The sequence below is a fragment of the Aspergillus fischeri genome, genomic scaffold (assembly GCF_000149645.3).
Source record: "Aspergillus fischeri NRRL 181 1099437636266 genomic scaffold, whole genome shotgun sequence".
NCBI classification, from domain to species: Eukaryota; Fungi; Ascomycota; class Eurotiomycetes; order Eurotiales; family Aspergillaceae; genus Aspergillus; species Aspergillus fischeri.
Window position 1 is genome coordinate 452,973 of NW_001509760.1, and position 19,057 is coordinate 472,029.

General features: G+C 48.7%; 3 protein-coding genes across 3 annotated transcripts, besides 2 other annotated features; 1 reads left to right on the forward strand and 2 right to left on the reverse strand.

Annotated features, from left to right (window-relative positions):
* Nucleotides 1-515: 515 nt before the first annotated feature.
* On the reverse strand, nt 516-2,001 carry NFIA_048590 (Zn(II)2Cys6 transcription factor domain-containing protein; the record flags this gene model as incomplete). The annotated part of the gene is made up of 4 exons (XM_001257418.1): nt 516-920; nt 992-1,315; nt 1,404-1,685; nt 1,870-2,001. 4 exons carry the CDS (start codon nt 1,999-2,001, stop codon nt 516-518), a joined length of 1,143 nt encoding a protein of 380 aa, XP_001257419.1.
* Nucleotides 2,002-2,209: 208 nt separating this feature from the next.
* Nucleotides 2,210-2,260: a microsatellite.
* Nucleotides 2,261-8,176: 5,916 nt separating this feature from the next.
* Nucleotides 8,177-8,210: a microsatellite.
* Nucleotides 8,211-14,173: 5,963 nt separating this feature from the next.
* Nucleotides 14,174-16,885, reverse strand: NFIA_048600 (DUF2461 domain-containing protein; the record flags this gene model as incomplete). Its single annotated transcript, XM_001257419.1, has 8 exons — nt 14,174-14,485; nt 14,561-14,614; nt 15,204-15,406; nt 15,667-15,737; nt 15,795-15,814; nt 15,907-15,960; nt 16,067-16,182; nt 16,249-16,885. The coding sequence occupies 8 exons, from the start codon at nt 16,883-16,885 to the stop codon at nt 14,174-14,176; spliced, it is 1,467 nt and encodes a 488-aa protein (XP_001257420.1).
* A 665-nt stretch (nt 16,886-17,550) lies between these two features.
* Nucleotides 17,551-18,765, forward strand: NFIA_048610 (tRNA wybutosine-synthesizing 3 family protein; the record flags this gene model as incomplete). Its single annotated transcript, XM_001257420.1, has 2 exons — nt 17,551-18,039; nt 18,220-18,765. 2 exons carry the CDS (start codon nt 17,551-17,553, stop codon nt 18,763-18,765), a joined length of 1,035 nt encoding a protein of 344 aa, XP_001257421.1.
* Between the last annotated feature and the right edge of the window lie 292 nt (nt 18,766-19,057).

A 19,057-nucleotide genomic window follows, 5' to 3' on the forward strand; every position in this document is an offset into this window, starting at 1 on the left:
ATGGCATTGCTGTGGCCACGTCTCCTCATTCACTCTCTTCGATTAAGAAGCCTCCTCTTTCTCAAACTCACCATTTCACGCTCTTGCCGCGTGTAAATATTTCTTGTCCACCCCCCAATTCAACTTGCCTTCTCCGCCTCGGTAAATAACTCAAGCAGTATGTTCGCCGATTTCCTTTATTCCTTGGGGCCCGTTGTCTCAGGAGCATCACCAAAAAAACAACGTGCCACGGAGCATTTCCAGAAGTTTCGGAACGTAACGTGTTCGGCCCATAAGTAACCCCCTCTTCTAGATCAACTGAAGATCGATGCAGCCCCAAACGACAAAAGGAAGATCCATCTATGCGCATCATGTGAAATCGATGTGACCAGCACTAAATCCTCCTCGTGAACAGACATCAAAATGGTATCAATTTTATCCGGTCTATGCGAACCTCCGGACCTTGTCAACCAACCCCTCGAGAATTGAAGACATACGGCCAGTAGGTTTTATATCTCCGTTCCGGATTGAGTGCTTTACTGGTTGAGGCCCCGACGGTTCAGCGCATTTAGCATATCGCTATCGGTGCTGGAACGACCCTGGCTGTCACCGGGGTTCAACATATCACGAACATTCAGACCACCTCGAGACGAACTGACCGAACCTCCAGGAGTTGAGGTTGGTGGAGGAGTCATCGCAGTGGGAGCGGTGTGCAGAGGAGGATATGGGGAGCTGTGGGGGGAAGAGGAGTGACGGCTATCGTACGGGTAGGCAGATTGCGGCGAGGGACGCCGATCATGCTGCGGCGGAGGGGGGTAGTAAGGACTGGGAGCGGCGTGCGCCTGATAGGCAGGCGCTGATGTTGCTGGGGTTACCGGCGCAAGGTTGGTCGGGTCAGGATACTCGAAACCGGAGCCAGAGCCGCGTCGGCCGGTAGGTCTCTGTAAGATATTATTAGCGTCCCGAGTCTTCGAGCTTCAAACGGAAATATGGGAACTACTTTGCAACTTACGTGATCTGCGGGCACAGCGGATGCAAGGGGTGGCGGTGCGGTTCCGTATGGATGTTGGTACATTCCTTGAGGCGGCGGAAGGGTAGTATCAGCAGGGGGCTGAGGCTGCTGCTGAGGCGGCAAAGGCTGACCGTGGGCACCATAGAGCATCACTGGAGGACCAGCGCGGCCGTTTTGAGGGTTTCTGAGATGAGGATAGGCAGCGTGTGCCGGTACAAATGCCTGTGCCTGGGACGAAACCGGAGTGAACATACACTCTTGGTTAAAACGGATACAGTTGCTGCAGCGCCCATCCTGAGAACTTTCAAAACCCGAGCATCGAATCTGTTAGAATAAGAAAACGACTGTCAGCAAGGCTCTGTGAAGTGGGAACCGAATGTGCCAGCAAATTCTCCTCGGGCAATGAACGCACCTTGCGTCTGCGGCAGTAACGACAGGCTATAGCGGTCCGCTGTCTAGGAGCCGCGGCTTGGTATACAACTTGAGGCTGCGGTGGAGGAGCTGGCTGAGCGTAGACATCCGGAGGGCGGTAGGCGCCAGGAGGAGGAGGGAGCCTGTAAGGATCCTGGGCACCTTGCACATGAGGGTGGATGGTGGCCATGTGGGAGGTAGGCGGGTACTGTGACGGGGGTGGTGGTGGATGCGGATACGGGTGGTCTGCGGTTAGAGGAGGAGGATAGGAGGCCGGAGGATACTGAAGCGGTCAGTTTTGATTACCAAGAAAGAGCTTTCGTCGAGCTCGGTTGCTCAATGGGAGTATATGTTAACAGGAACGGGAAACGGCAAAGCTCTTAGTGGCAAGTCGTCTGGCCAAGAATGCAGCTAAATAGTGCAACGAAAGCGACGGGGAAGGAAAGGCCGAAATATATAAAACTCACAGGGTATTGAGATGCTGGCGGATAGTTAGCTGGAGCAGGATTATCCTCAGGCTGACTAGAGTTCCACTGGGGAGGCGGTGGATACTGTCCCTGTCGATTAGGGTCGCCAAATTCGTGGGGGTTGGTGGACATTTGTAGACGAGGACGAGGCGAGGCTGCTTAAGAGAGCGGGAAAAGGACGGGGAAAGGGCTGAGAATAAGAGGCGAATGCAGGATGATGTGAGTCGCAAGTCACGCCCAATGCTGTTGTTTGGTCAACTTGTCAAGGAAAGACAGCGCAGGGGTCTTGGTGACGGTGCGTGTGCCCGGTCGTACGTATGAGCGAGTATGTATCGGTAAAATGTATGTATGCAGCCCGTATGTATGTGTATCTGTATGTACGTATGTCTGTCTTTGCGTGTGTGGATTCGTAAATGCGGAAGATGACCAGGATAATGACGGGAAAAAGAAAGAAAAAAGGAAAGCGGAAAAAAATAAACGAAAAAAAGAAATGCGGAGTCGAAGTTCTGGTCACAGTACAAGCAGGTTACGACCAAATCAGAAGAGTTCCAGTTTCCGTCGGGTGATTTGCAAAGCTAGCATAGCCTCGTGGTCACGCTGAAGCCGGAGAGGCGAATGAGTGAAGGAAAACCAATCCGTCAAGGAAAGACTTAAAGACAGGGAGAAAGCCGACGGAAATACTAGGGCGGGGCGAAGAGGAGAATACCTATCCTCTTTGCAAGCCGAGAACCCTGGAGTAAGTATAGATAGAAAGATAATCGAATGGTTGAAGAAGAGGAGCGAAACGGGGAAGTAAGAAGAAAGCACAATGGGAAAGAAAAGAGATAGAAAAGATGAGAAGAGGATTGAAAATGAGTCGAAGCGAAGAGCCTCGGGGGATTTTAGCTATGACGTGAGCGTTTGACTGGTTCCAATGATACTCAGGAAGGAAAAGAAACTGTGGTTCTTCCTAGGGAGTCTAGCTACAGAAATATGGTACGGATGGGGACGTCTAAGGTGCTTTGTTGGATGAAAAGAAGAATAATAATAATTCAATAGTGATAGTGGAGAGGAAAATGGGAAAATAAAAAGGGAAAAATGGAGCAGAAAAGCAAAATAATGGAAATAAGGAGAAAAATAAAATAAAATAAATCCTGAATAATAACCTTTAGTACGGAGTACTGTCCCGAGTATGTAATGTAATTTATTACCTATAAATCCGTGTGGGGACTAGATGCATAAGCAGCCGAAATAAAGGGGGGATGAAGCCAGGGAAAGTGCAAGGAACTTTGGCAATAATAATACAGAGTATGTCTATAACAATATAAAGTGAGCAAGAGAGGCGACGGATCAAATTGAAAGGAATAAGGATGGACAGAAGTCGTTGACCTAACCGCAGTAAGCACTTGGCACTCTGTAGATAATTGCTGGAAAAAGCGAACAGGAAGGAGTTAGCAGCCCCGAGGCTGGCAGTAGCGCGATGCAAGTGTCAGTATAAATAATAAAACTGCAAAGAGGTAAAAAAGCGCCAAAGCTACCCGCTTATGTGAAGGACAATCAGTCTGGTCAGCTCATCAATGGGGGGTGAACAATGCCTTTAAAACAAGGAAGGAGAGAGGTAGAAGAGCAGCTGAGGTTGAAGAACACATTGATAAACCTTCCACTATTCAACATAAGCCATGAGAAGGAAGTCTGAACGAGAACTGTTGACCACTCGATCTTCAAGGACACCGGAAATACTTCGTAAACTGGCAAGAGGTTGCGTATAAGGGCCTGGAAGATGCATAGCATTCAATTGCTCCCTCTGTTTTAAACCGTAGCTACCTCTTCAATATCTTGTCTCAGATGTCTCGAGATGTCTACCTTAACCAGCTCCATTCGATCATATTAATTGCGATTATGCTATCATAGCCAGAGCATACAGCTGTAACGCGTCATCCAAGCTAAGCGATTTTGGCGCTGCAATCCGAACGATATCCTCATTTTTCAGACGAACTATCTACCTCGCAAGAAATATGAATATCTGGATCGCCCACTCATCGGTCCGTCCGGAAGGCAAAAAGGGAGAAAATCGCTGGATCACCGTTTGAGGACGTCAAGCAAAACACGTGACGAACGCAGGGTGGCCACGGCTGGGCGGAAAGCGGACGGGCGGGAACACTCGAAGATGGAGATCTGAGAGGGTGAGACTAAGAGGAAAACTGCATGAAATCCTGAATTAAAAATGACTACTAAAAGATTTTGCTCTAGATTAGTGAGCTGTGCTGCAATATTATTAATGAAGCTATGTGGAAGCTCCAGACACGCCAAGGACTTCGAACTAGACTGCTAGCGTGTGGCCGAAATTGGCCTTCAACCAAAGGATGCGAATACTAATTTCTTCATCCCAGTAAGATGTCAATCACAAAGCAAACAAAGATGAATTGATTACGCAGTTGGTTGGAAGTTGATAAATATTATGGATCGTTGAATACCGGAATCCTTTGCGATGATAATATTCTTGGAATTGAAGGAAGGCCAGAAATCAAACCAAGCAGCGAATAACTAACACAATGTGTGGGCTTACGAGACTTCTGATTGTACCTAGATACTAGGTAGGTAAGGTACTAAGGGAATAGGGAACCCAATGAAAGACGGACGGTGCGGTGCGCAAGACACGGTGGGCCGGCCGAATCAACGCGCCAGTGACCCATAGACATGGACGGGGACTCTCCCAAGACGCAGCTAAAGTATTCATGGTTCCATGGGGATCAGCTGAATTGCTGTAAGCCTTCGGGTTGGGCGTTTGGCAGTCCCGCCAGCCACTCAGGTAGCGAGTTTGGCACAGGCTCGAGCCTGAAGAGGGGGAGCCCGGCAAACATAAAGTTTGACCTGGGGAGTTGGGAACTTGGGAAACCAGACTAAAATGGCGTAGTCCATGACTTCAGTGGTACAACCGTAAGTACTAGGCTGGTAGGCTGGCCTGGCTAGAGGATACGCCGGGACGGGTAAAGGCGCCGTGACGGGACTCCACCAACCCGTTGCTTCGAGTCTTTCCGTCTCTAGGTAGGTGGATTATTGCCACATACGGTAAATACTGTATCTTTGGTAATCTAGCAGTCCTTTGATCTCCAGTCGGATCTAGAGCCTCAAAAAAATCGTTCAAATAAAAGATATCTTCACAACTTGTATTCTACACCACTTCGATTACTGCAGATATATTCAACGCTAATACTTGAAAATGATTCAGATGACCACTGGTTCTTGGGTGCAAGAACAGCACTAAATCCAGGTGTGAGAACTAGCCCCTTTTAAGTACCTGAGCCGATGCTCTGTGCTTAACGGAGTACACAAGCACAAATATGTACTTGTACCAGATGGGAAATACCTGCAGTAGTCATATGTACCTAGATACTTGAGTATGTGCATTCCATACACGTCCAAAGTATAATGAGTCATTATTGAGACTTTAATTGCCTGAAATAGTATCTGTGGAATCAAGGTTTCTCAGATACTGAGTACTCAGCTCACTCTTTGAATGATGACAGGAACCAATAGTCCAAAATTGAGCTCAAGGAAGATAGCTTCGAGATAACCATAACCTACGCAGTAGATCTGAATCCAGTCGTAACTTGTAACATATTTAGCCCACTGAGTCCTGGGAGAGGGGCAAAACGGGCCCCTAAAAGGGAGAAGGTCATAGAAGCCCCAGGCTAATCGAGGCGGTCGCAGTCAAGCAGAAATCCCATATTAGGTATCTTCATCTAACAATAGCGACAACCATCCACTATACCTCTCGGATCATCATTGAAGGTCGACACCAATCCTGGTTACCCCAGTAGGCCCGATCTTCCTGATCCATCGCATCACATCATTTGTAAGTTGATTTCCTAACACTGGTGATTTCCTGCTGATAATAATGACTGTTCAGATGCGGTACAACATTGTAACCTAGGCCCAAGGAAGCGACATGTACCTAACAAGAGCCCGGGTGCAATGTGCCATGCAACGGCTCATCGCGACCCAGCGTTTTCTGATGGCATCAACGTCCCGCAGATTCGTTCCGTGTCCTTTACAGTCTGCAGGCCAGCAATCTGTGCCACCTTCCTGCATTGAATACCAAACCCATGGTTTGTGAGTTCGTCCTCCACGGTACAGAACGCACCAAGGAGAAGTGAACCGAAGACAGAAGACCAATGGTACTCGCAAGCCTGGTTCGCCTTCAACCTGCGGTCGTCACCCTGGTATGCAGTCTTTCCGGAAGCATGGAGCTTTGTACCATGGTTGACCGGAGCTTAGTCTACCAGACTTCAGATGAACCTTCCTCTTCTCGGGGTTTAATATGTTCTAGCATTACTCCGACTTCGCCGAGGAATTCACAGCCCGTTGAAAAACAGAAAAAATAATACAAGAAAAAATAAAATAAGAACCAAAATAAAAAAAAAGTATAAAAGAAAAACTTCCTAGGAGCTTCTGAGTTCTGCCCTTGCGGTTTCTTCTTGTTTTCAGATCACAACAGTAGCTCACCCCTGCTTGCAGCTAGTCCGTTGGGTAGGCGTAAATCTAAGATTGTCTTACACGGGGAGTTTAACCTTTACAATACATGATCCTGAAGACTTCCTCATCCTGCAATCGACAATCTCGTTGTGATTGCCCCAATAGGAAGCCGATCTTGAAAGTCAGAATGTCTCCCGTTGCATATCGGACTGGATTGAGGTATCGGAGTATAGAGGCCCTGTATAGAACCGAGCCAGCAATCAGTTCCGTTCTTGCAGTTGCTGCTACCTGTCTATGGGTATCTATCGAGGGCAACGACATAGTGCCAATATAGGATATAGGAAAGGTATTGTGTAACACAGATCGATTTCTTCAGCCAGCTTCCAGAAATCTTCTCCACCTCTCATGCATGGGATTCGGGCCTCGTCTCACCTCATCGATCGGATTTCATGTGGCCGTGAAGAATCCTCGATCGATCAGGCCCGAAGACCAGAAGCATACTATGACTTCGTGGCCCTGCAGCTTATTCCAATGCGGATTAGGAGTTATGATTTACGTATGCACCGTCTAGTCCGTATCTAGAAAATGGACTCAACACAGTACGGAGTACCTCCACATTCCAGCATCCGGTAAAGGGAAGGGTCGATCCCTTGCCTGCATCCGGCTGTTTTTTGCCAACGGTCGGCCGAGCAAGCTTTCTGTACTCCGTAGGCATGTTCCAAATGCTTTCCTGTAGAGGTACATTGCGAGGAAGCACAGGCAAATAGGCGGGAATGAAGATTGCGTATGTAGCGCTTCAGCCATCACGCATCCTGGAACATCCTACGTACTTTGCTAGCATAACGAGGGGATTCCTGCCCGGTACTTTTTCAATACTTCCACATGGAGGCTGGTATCGTACTTCTCTCAGCTGCTCAAAAGCACTTCGCAATGAGGGAAAAGTGGAGAACCTGATAACAGTTCAAGTCTGCTGAGTGCGCCTTAAAAATACTGACATAGTAAACATATAGACATCACCATGCATGAAAATGAAAGAAAACCTTTCTGGCTTTCCTAGAATACGAAGAGAAGCCTCCGCCCCAGAAAGTTCTGTCCTTAGAGAGCCTGAAACTGGAAGCTGGTCAACCATACAAGTATGGTAGTGAGTAGCGACAATCATGCAAATAGTGTACTTCGTACGGAGCATTTACCAAAGGAGAACATCGTAAGGTAAAGCCGGTACTTGTGGTCTTGCGCGGTCGGGTTTAGGCCCAGAAGGAAAGGAGCGCTCCGAACCGCAGCCTCTTTTGCATCAACCAATGATTGGCTTTTCAGATTTCCTCGTCCTTCTTCCGGCGATGCTCGGTTCCGACGATGCAAACGCAAGCTGAAAAGTGGGTAGGAGAGTGGTATGCATCATAATTACTGCTGGATGCATGCATGAATTACAAAAATTCTCGTCTGTTAGGTCAGCAGATGCATTTTTAGATCCTTCTATGGACCTGGTCTTGCTAAATCAGTACACGACGAGTTGTTTTGTTATCTCTAACAACAGTATCATTCTAGTCATACATGGTGAGATGGTAAGGTCAGTGACATCACAGTTCTGAAGTATTGGAAAAAAGGCCATTAGTGTAGTTTAAATGTTATCAATTATACATCTATACCTAGGTGGTTTGGAGCATTCTAATGAAGTCGTATATGGAATCTTTGAACAAAGTACTCTTAAAAGTACGTTTACAATAATGATGAGGCGGTGAGTATTGTCCGTGTTGATGGTGGGGTCTACCTACGGATATCAGAATGGAGATCTCGGACAACCTAAGACTTCAAGTTCAGCTGAAGGTGTGATCAAGAACAGGCTGTCAAGGTATCCACTTCTGTATCGCATTCCACTTCTGTATCGCAGTATGAGTTTCCACAACAGGATGTCTCTCTCGCAGGTTTTCGAGACATATCGGTTGGGGAGTCGGTGATTCGCTCATTGCACAGCCAGGAATTGCAACCGTCCACCAATAGTCCGGCTTTTCTTCTCGACTGCGCCGTCTGACAACATATCAAGAGGCACTTTGGCAATCTGATTGGCCCCTTAGCTGGATTACGGAGCTGATCTAAACAAGCAGAAATGAGATATGACAGCCAACGATATGGCGTATCAACCATCCGAGCTTAACGGGGGTTCCCGGTGGAGGGCTCTAAGTTTCCCAGTGCTACAGCCTTGGGACCACGCCAGTGCAATATTTTGGGCTTTTACTTGGACCGATCCGTGGCACTTCCAAGGTAACTTGCATTAGCGTGGCTCGGACAAGGTTTCTATTATTGTGGGTGGGAAGGAATTGCCACCTGCTCGCTCCCATCGCACATGCTTGAACGCTGAAATGCATTGGTGCCGGCGGGTTTCGAAAAAGTAGACCGCAAGTCAGATTACGCGAAACCCTTGCTTGGTGATATTCATTCCGATGAGAAGACCTTGCTTAGTCGCAATTTTGATGATCAATGACCATAACCATGACCATCAAGGAGGATACTAGAAGACAGGCGAAGCTTACAGGCATAAGGGGCCAAATACACAACGGAGCAAAAAAGTGAAGAGAAAGCAATTAGCTATCATTATTCTATCAGGCTTAGAACAGCCCGGCCAGCCAACGGAGACAGCGCTTGTTTCTTGACTCTGGGATTCATGACTGTTTGCAAGTCACTGCAGGTGTCTGCAAGGTTATCACAATTGCTATCCTAAATTGGCAAACGGTTCTGTGTCCCCGCTTCCCTGTTTGTGATAATTTATAATGAACCGTTTCTCTAACCGAAAGAAGTACTTATGATGCTTACAAAGCCAATCAGGACGTCTGCAATGCTGTCACGCAGAGGGTACACACCCACATAGTAGATCAGGGATGGATCGTGTGACCCAGAATATATTAAGGCCCTAGCATGATATCAATCCTGTGGGTTCGACTCCGACCTATTGTACCTATTCAGTCTCACCTTGCTGATGCCATTTGCCGCTTTCCCGCCCCTTCGTGCGACACTGAAACACACGACGCCCCCTTGCGAGGCATCGGGAGAATACCGCGTCATCAGGGAAAATGCAAATGAAGGTGGGGGTAGAGGAAGAAGGGGGAAAACGCAGCGCTCAATCCTCATGTGATATTGACAAACACCGCCAATTCAGCAGGAGTTTGCGATCGCAAACAGATGCTTCAGCGCAGTTAGTTACAGTGTAGTGCGTCGAAGAATGTGACTGGGATGCATGTGCCATTGTGCTCGCCTCGAGGCGTTGGGCACCATCCTATCACTCGACGTCGCTGATCATCTCCTAAACATGTCCATGACGGGCCGCTCCGACTTCCCGCCGATCTTATGCATGAAGTGTAAGGTAGTGTGGCATGCTCTCAGAATCGGTCGTCATCAGCATTACCATAGCAGGCCTCGGCCGTGATGAGTTACCATGATAAGCAGGCCTCTGTCCTTATTTTTCTTCGCGTAGGTCGGTTATCATCACTTAAAGGTTCGTTGCTATTGCTCCGTTTCGAGTCATGGCATATTACTCCTTAGAAGCTCTACTTTGCCGTCCGTCCATCTCTTGCCTTGATTTCGACCTTCCTACGACGCTTGAAATCATCACCAGTGTCAACCTGTAAGCCACAACGATATTGGAGATATTCTTCCTGACATGTGGGAATCTAAGGTAGAGGTCTATCCTCCGGACGCTCTCCGTCCAGCCGTCAATGACAGACGCAACGCAACGGAGACTCAAACCTCTAAAATAAATCAATTGGGATCGTTACGATTTGATGTTTCACACGGCCGAAGGTCATGGCCAGCCTCACTCTGCCCTAGCGATTAGTATCACCACATATAGGTCCTTGACAGCCATGAATAATCTGACGCTTTATTAATGCCGGGGTCCTCAATGTGTCTGATACCGTACATCAAATACGGTAATAGAACAGTGGTAATACAATAACAGTAATTTATACTGCGTTTTTCCTTCTTTTCTTTTTTACCGACCATCTTTTCGCAGGCTGATAGGCTGGACTATTCTTCTTTGTCCCAACTTGTTGCCACGTTTTTTTTGAACCCGATCGGCGCGGTGCATTGCCGTCCGCGTCTTTCCGTTGCCGCCAAAACCCACCGTCAGCTGGTGGGCTGCACATTATTGGGCTCAGTGGGCTGTCCTTGGCCCCCTTTCCAGGCCTCCAGGCTCCAGCTCTGGGTGGTCAGTGGTCAGGGGTCACTAGTCACTCCGTCACTATGGCCTTGGTCTCCGGGCTCTCCAGGATGCAGTCTCCACCTCACTAACGGCCGCTTGTCCAGTAACCGAGTCGCTTTGTGCTAGTGACTCTAGCAAGATCTTGCCGTTCCATGGTTCATGACTGACTTGTTGTCTTAGGCGCAAGGTTCGGGGTACAGCATCCCGTTGAGCAGCCCAACCAAGCCAATCAATTCCCCTGTCGGCATTGCGAACCTTGCCAACCATCGGAGTATCACTAATTTAGGAAGAGTAGGACAACAGCATCCTGCAAACAGAGAACTGAGCCGGTTTCGATTGCTCACTTCAAGGCCCACAGGCTTAGAGCCAGGTTCATTGGTCTGCAAACGTATCCACCAGACCAGCCTGCTTTGCGATCGACGGGAAGCCCGCATACGAATTCAGTCACGTGATTATATGCGGCCCAATCAGGGTCAGGGGCTCGGCCGGGTTCCTAGCCTTCACAGGTTGGCTCGATGATGTTTCCTATTGTGGCTTGTCTGCGCGCTTAAAAACGTGCTTTGGATGGTTAGACAGAAGTCTAGCAGTAGTGACAGGCATCTCACCCACTTCTGTCCGAATCTCGAAAAGGCAAATATGCAAGTCTTTCTGATTGCCTATGTCCGTGCTTACTGCTTACCTGACTGCAGCACTGCATCTTGTGCACACTTACACATACAAGCGTGATCCCTCCTTGATGACGTGGCAGAACAGGAAATCAGCGAGGCAACACTATTTTATGTAGCTTGCTTGACGTGCTCATTCCACCAGTCTCAAGTCATGATCCAGTACGCATCGCTACATGTGTCCTTATTTCTCGAATCTCCTTTACGGATCATCATTGAGTGCGAACCGTCAAGCATGTCTTGGGCATCGCAGCTCTTCAGCCTGACGTGCCGCCTTAATACTATCCTCTGCATCGCGTGACGGGTCGGGGAGATTAAACTTAGAAAAGTGAATCTCATGGACTACCTGACTGCGCAGAGTTGGCTCACTTGACTCGTCAGACAAGTCTTTGATCCCTTTCGGCGAACTAGACGAACTAAAAAAGAACGCTGTTCCGACGATAGAACGCTCGGACAAGGAAAACCTTGGGTCAAGCCAGCTTCACAACCACTCATCGAAGCGCACTCCCCCTGTACGAATGTGTCTTATTTGAGCATGAAGTCATTCTTCCAAAAGAGGAAGTACTTGACTGTGACCGGTACTTGCGTCGGGGAAAAGAGACCGAGAATCGAGATTAGGTCATCGGATCATCTGTACGCCTAAGGTTTGTACTGAAGATCATCCCTCGGCTCTAGCTATTTTGGGGCCTTGGGCAGCAACAGCCACGGAGATCAGTACCACCCGTCAAGCGTACTCCAAGATCTCGATTATCTTTTTCAGGTTAGGGCTACGGATAGCTGGCATGCGTTCGCTGTACTTGGAAGAGACACTAGGTGACAAGCCTACAGCGTACACGCCAGATACTGATCTATCACATTATCGCCCACATTTCTCGGATAGAGTTAGCCGTGGATCACCGTCAGGTGCCCTGTCTAGCCTATCTCATGCAAGGAGATGAGCCTTGGATCCAAACAAGGTTCTTCTACGACGAGGCCTCTCTAGAAGCGAGGATGCCTTGGGCAGCAGGGAGGCGACAGGTAGGCGAAAAGAATGCACACTCACCTTTCACATGCTCTCTATATTCCCTGTGCTGAGTTAGTCCTAGTCGATGTCTGTCTGAGCAAATAAGTCAACCCGCTACAGTTGTCTCGACGATATGTAGTCCTTGAGGCAGTTCAAATAACCCACAAGTCTAAACCACAGATTAATCTCAACTAGCTGACGTTATTAAAGTCTATGCGTGTCATTGCCACTCCCCCTTCCGAGATGATAAGCGAACTCGTACAAAGTCAAATTTCGTAGGGCAGATATACTTTCGCAATCGCAGTTTACACCTCACACTTGGAGTGGATACGTTCATTTCAAGTGCAAGCTGCTTAACCGATATATTTATTTTGAATTATTAATGATAAATGAATGGCGGCTAAGTAAAGGCAATTCGGGATGCTACTTGCAGTCGGAAGGGTCCTCCGCAGAAAAATATATCATCTGTTCTGCTTCTCTTCTGGAACCATCACTTACTTATGCATAGAACGAGATTCATCAAAGCATCGAGTATACAGCAGAAATAGATGGGTTTTATCACGTTGTCGTTGTCAATACTACTTGGTTATGATTTTTCTTTTATTTTGTTCTTATATGAAGGCCTGCGAAGTGGCATCGGACTCTGATATCTACCATTGTAGGGCCTCAATGGATCTCCTCGACAGTATAAGTGTTTCGTAGAAGGTAGAGACATTGATAACCACAAGCAGGCCTTTACGAGTGCTTGAGTGCGCAATATGAGAACTGACCCTCGATTCGAGGGGGAAGGATCATCATCTTTTGTCTGGATTGAGAAACGAGACAAGGATCGACAGACGCATTTATTGAACGGAAACTTCCGCCAGGATCTCGGCGAGTCAAACCGGAATCGATCCATCCAATAGTACGGTTTAGATATAGGGTACAAGGAATCTAGGTGGAGAAAGGTAAGGTGCGGTTTGCAGGAGTCAGGAGGAGCAAGGCAGCCCTCCTGCCTAGTGGCCACAGTCCCTGAGTGAGTTTGCCTTTCGCGAAGGTTGCTGACTTGGGTTAACTGTGTGTCAGGCACCAGAAAGGCGACTGCTTGGCCTTGAAGATGACACCACGGCTTGTACAAGACATTTTGCGTCGCGAATTCAGGCATTGATGCAGAAATCGTTGCTCCTGCGTCCATGGATCAAGTACCAGAGATGGTAAGCGGCATCGACGAATTCGCACGCCTGCAGAAGTGGATAACTCCCATTGACGAGAAATGGGCTGCACCGTGGAGCTAACGGCACGTCCCACGGGCCGGGCAGCGGCGCGCGGACAGCAGGCCATAACATGCAAGTCGGCGATATGTGGGAAGTGGCGTGTCAATTGTTCATGGATTTGACCCAAGAACAGTTCTTACTGGAAGACCGAGACTGGCGGTCAGTGACAGAGATAAGAGAGGGGGATGCATGCCAGTTGCAGTCAGGAAATTTGAATCCACGGTAATTCAGCGTCGACAAAAATGCGTCTAGACTCTTACGACAAGCCCACTCAACAAAGAGTGGATAGTATATGGTCGAATGTCGGTGCCAGGCCAGCAGCCAGCTCAGCGCCAGGGGTCCCAGTGTCCGAATATACAGGGCGAGGGGTGATGATGTTACGAAAAAAGATGCTGTGGCTCTTGCCACAACTAGGGAGTCTTCAAAAGTGGACTTCGTATTTGTACGCCAAAGCAAAAAAAAACTACACCGCAAGATCGAAGAGGTCATTGCGAAACGACCCTGGGACGTCCAGGGAGGGAGTTGGCCTGCAACGAAATCTGATTATGCGGAGTCGGACTCGGAGCCTGAATCCTCGTCCACTGGATCAGGCATAACGACGCTGTTCAAGTACGTAACCTGTGAAATGATACCGTTGTCAGTAAAACAGCGCTCATGAAAGAACTTCGGGGACTATTTGCATCCTCATATGATAGCATGAAGCATGAGTGTACTAGACGGTGGGGACCATTGTGTCTCAGAGGCTACACCGCTGAAGTGGCTGGGAAGGGCATGAGGAAGAGGGGAACGAGAACCAGACAAGGGCCATGTATCTGATACGGGATGGTAAGATCCAATAGGTAGAGACGAGGACGGGCGGGAGAAAAGCCAATGAGGCTGCGCAACAAGGGTGGCTAGCATGGCTTACAAAGGGTTCCATGACACCAATGACGGCGGCAATTCTCTCTTGCACATTCGAGGCCAGAAATTCCGAGTCAGAAAGGGGCTTTCCAATGGTGAAACTGCGTAGACGAAGTAATTCGATGTTTTCGTTGTCGGCCTCGTAACCCTACAGAGGAACCAAGTTTTGTCAGCAGTCAGTACTTACAGACCGTGAAAATGAAATTAAGACGCGGCAAAAGACCCGCCAGTAGTCAGATGCTGAACCATGGAAACAGATGAGACGGTGCAGAAAACTCTTCAACACCAAAGCAACTCCGGTGGGACAACGATGGCATTTCCGCGCTGGTTCCCGGAACCAAGTTTCAGGAGTCCAGAATTATGAGCAGAAGGCTTTCTGGGCCGAGCGAATATAGTCGTAGGCTCACAGGCTCGCAGACTCCCGACTCGCAAGGTTGGGTGTGAGAACGCGACCTCCCAATACGGGTAGCTCCGGCTACCCGACGCGGCTGCGCTTCTTGCCATCAACAACCTCGACACACACGCACACACACAAAGCACTGAGGAACAACTGCCATCAATGCTGTGATATTTGGCTGCTCCTTTTTCTGACGTGACAGCCCAGAGCATTGTTTGATTGGCCAGAAAGTGTCTTTTGAGCCAGCAGAGCTTGTCATCCCATGATGGAGCCATCACTAACAAGCAGTAGCACCGCGCCCAGGAGTCGCTCTAAAGCCTCTGATCATGACACCTTCACCTGCACCTAGTCTGCCCATCTGATAGAGTACTGCTCGAAAGAATTCGATGGGAATGCTTTGCGCCCGTGACAGTGGTGGTTGATGTGTGCCAGATGATGGGATGAGACATCGAGAAAGAGCTGTACCTACCTTGGGCTTTGTTTTGAGTGCGCTTTCTTTATTTTGACTAACAAAAGCTTGGACAGCCTTCTTTTCGTCGTCAGGAATCCCATTGAAAAACTCGCGGCGCATGTCCGGTCTTTGCAGCACAGCCTTCAAACGATGCGAATTATGGTCGATATCCTCTCGAAGAAGAGCAAGCTTATCAGCTTCTGGGTGCCAGAGTCCCGAGCCTGTGAACGGCACCATCTTTGTGAGCTTAAGGCATCATGGCCTAGAGATAATAGAGGAAGAGGACAAGATTCTGGAAGCATGGGTGTCACCAATTCTCGAAGGAGCCATCGTCGCCGACGGAGCCCCGTGAAATGGTGCAGACAAAAAGGTTGCCCAGAGTCAAGTCAGAATGAGGGTAAACTGGTGCTGGTGCAGAACACCTTGGAAGTGGAATTCACTCTGAGCGGCAGAGGCCGATGAGTGTTAGGGGATCACTCACCGACAAAGCAAGATCCGGGCTGCAGATGCACATAGTAAGCGGCATAGGGGCCTTTTTTGCCGGTGCGGGACCTTATGAAAGGCGTTCAGTCAATGGATCTTTTGCACAAGAGCAGAGAATGAACCTACCATGCAGCTGAAAAGTGCGTCTAGTCATAGCAATCGTCAACCCACCAACGATCTGAACATGGGCACGCGAAACGCAGCATGTTGACAGGTCATGCTTGAATATAATACATACCTTGTATGGAGTGGGATCTTTGCTGAATCGAATGTCTCTATGGATGCGGAAGACCTGGCAGGACACGGAAGTCAATGCATTTGCTTCGTTCCACCTTATGGTTTTTCCCCCTTTCCGGGTTTTAACGACGAGAAAGATGTTTCTAACAAATGACACTTACGATATCTTTTGCAGGCAACTCAGGGATGGTGTTGTCCAGCTCTGATATCTTTTCTGTGAGACTCTCGACGAAGGTTTCCCAGTCTTTCTTCGAAGCACGATAATCCGCGTCATGTGCTGCCCAGGTGATAGGTGGTTAGACATGTTTTAAAAATCGGGGATATCATATTCTGTCGCCAATACCTTTGAGCCACTGTCTGTCGTTATGTTTCGCCAAATCTTGCAGGAAAAGCATGGTGTTTGGATGCAGTGTATGGTCCTGATAGGGGATATCTCCGGGGTCTCTGGCTTTGGGCTTTTTGATGAAGACTTCTTTTCCAGGTCCTAAGCCAGTGCTGACACCCTCTCTCCATAGTTCTTTGTCCTTCAGCGAAGCTGCTATGTCCTCATTAGGATGGTCTTCTGCCTCGTTTCCTCCTTTGCCTCTTCTCGCTGGTGTCTTCCGACCTCCACTAGGGTTAGCCGTCTTTGTTGTTGAACTTTTCGTTCTCTCCTCATCTGTAGACAGCGCCTCCGGTTCCTCGGAGTCCGATTCAGTTGACGGGGAGGATAAGTTTGTATCTTCGTAGGCTGAATCTGAGTCTTCCACCTCGAATGCATGACTAGAGTCAGGGTCTGATTCTTCATTTCCTTCGTCTTCAAAATATTTGCTCCTTCTGGCGGTAGATCTGACGGCCTTCTTGGCGGTTGTGCTGTTGTACCTTTGTCTTTTCGGATCTGTTTCCGAGGCTGCAGAGATTCTGTCAGACGCGCGCCTTTTTGGAATCGGCGCTGGAGCTGCCGCAGGCGCGGGAACGGCCCGAGACGATCGACGAGGCATTGGATCCGAAAGAAGGCAAGATAAGAAATTGCTTTTCAATGTACCGTTTTTCTTTTCGGAGCAAGCTATTATCGGAGAAGAGTCTCTGATGATATATACGTAGCTACGCAGGATAAAGAGGAGCCGAGCGGGAGCAGGAATTGTGGGTAAGCGATAGTTAGTCTATGACATTTAAGAGATTGTCCGCGGTTTGCTTCGTAACGGTCTGACGGGACAAGCGGGCTACGCAAGATTTAGTTAGCGATTGATTGACTTTGAGACGGTTCAAGCGGATGACGGGACAAACCAGGAGGCTGGTAACTTATGGGGCGCTTTTCGCGTGGAAAAGGCGGACGGGCCCTTTGCTCCCGTGCCACTAAACTTAGCGCGCGCTCGCTTGATAGACGACAATCGCTAGCGAAAAGCTTTAGCGTTGCCGGGAGTCTGGAAGACATGTTGACGAACAAGGCATCCCGCTTCTATAAAATTCCAAGCTTCTCTTCGTAACCGTGAGAGGCCTATTATACTGTTAGAGAGAAGGGAAAGACACTCGCCATTCCTGCAACAGACCAATTCAAATTTTGGGTTCACTGCCGGACGTCTCGGTCGGCTTTTGCTGAAACAGACCGCGATTTTTCAAGGTGATCGAACTGCAGATAAGGAGTGTCATAGCGCAGAGGCGAGTCATGAGCAATCCGGAGGTAGGCACGATTCCAGAGGTCTTTGAACCTCGAAAGCGCAAGATTCTCGCGGAACTGTCTGTCCCAGACACAGAGTATACGGATCTCTCACCCAAAGGATCGGTAGATGAGGGCATCCGCGACTTAATCCGCGATATCAACGCTCTGCCCGGTCTGGTGACCACCAGTAGTTGTGCTGGACGAATCAGCGTCTTCTTGGAGGGGAGAAAAAAGCAAAATGACCACCAGCAGGAGCAACGGCAGTTCGCGCCCTCTGGAGGCAAAGGCGCAGGGAAGTGGCTGTATGTCTCGCACGATCCTTTGAAAGGCTATTGGACAGGTCGCGACAGCGATGGTTCCAATTCGACGCAAGGCAAGGATCATCCGAGAAGTCTGCATGAATTGTTTGGGATGGTTCCTGGAAATGGAAAGCCTCCGGGGTTGAAAGAAGGAGGTCACGCCCCGCGTCTGGTGCGCTTCCACTATGATCCTATGGTAGGTTGACAGTCCTTTATCGCCCGACTCTCTATACGATGCTGGTCAACATATCTTGTCCTTTTTCTGGCTCTACTTCCAGGACAATCTTTTCAGTATCTTCCAAGGCCTCGTATCACCATGTTCAATTCAGAGACCGACAAATCAGAGAACTTATACTGATACCCTCTCTCTCAACAGATCCTTCATATTATGGCAGCCACACTTCACCACGCTCATCCTGTATTGTCAGCTGCTGCAACTTCTGGATTTCGGGAAAGTGGATTACAGAGTCTCCGTTGCCTTGAAGGCGAGAATGGCCCAAGTCCTATTGTTGCCGTGCGCTCTGCCGGGTTGTCTCTCGAATCCGTCATTGGCTATTGCGAATCTTCCGACGAAGAAGACGATACGAGCAGCAAGGAACCTGTCATCCGCAGTCTGGTCACAGAAGAATATCTTCAAATGTTGGTCGCCATCTCAAACGAGAGGTTTTCAATCAATGCAGAGCGCAAGGAAAGATTTCGGACAAGCCTGCTCAATCTTTGCTCGATGGAGCAACTTTGTGGCTCAAAGACAAGGTCAAAGGCTAAACCTGAGGGCTGGGAAGATCCTGCGGCACGCAGAGAGAGGAAAAGGGCGGAAGGGCTTATGAGGAAGAAGGTTCTCGAGGCTCAGGCAAATTCTGCTGACCACGAGAGTACAGGGACATACGAGATGGGATGGGGGAGTGGTCCAACGCCATTATGAGAATCCTAGATACATGATTGAGAAAAAAGTCATCTAATCTAGATCAGTGATTTGCCATTGAAGAACAGGTCATCGTGCCGCCTGCACCGCCAATCAGCCGCATGAGCGAGATCAAAGAGGAATCAAGAGATAAATGATATTCGTTACCACGCAGCCTCCCAAGGGTTCCTCGAAACAAGCTGAGTTGACACTGCATGATATCTTAATCGATATCGACTGTGTCAAATCGACTCCAATTCAGTGCATCAGTCACTTGTGAATCCAATATCTTCCCGGCCGAAATCTCTCAGTG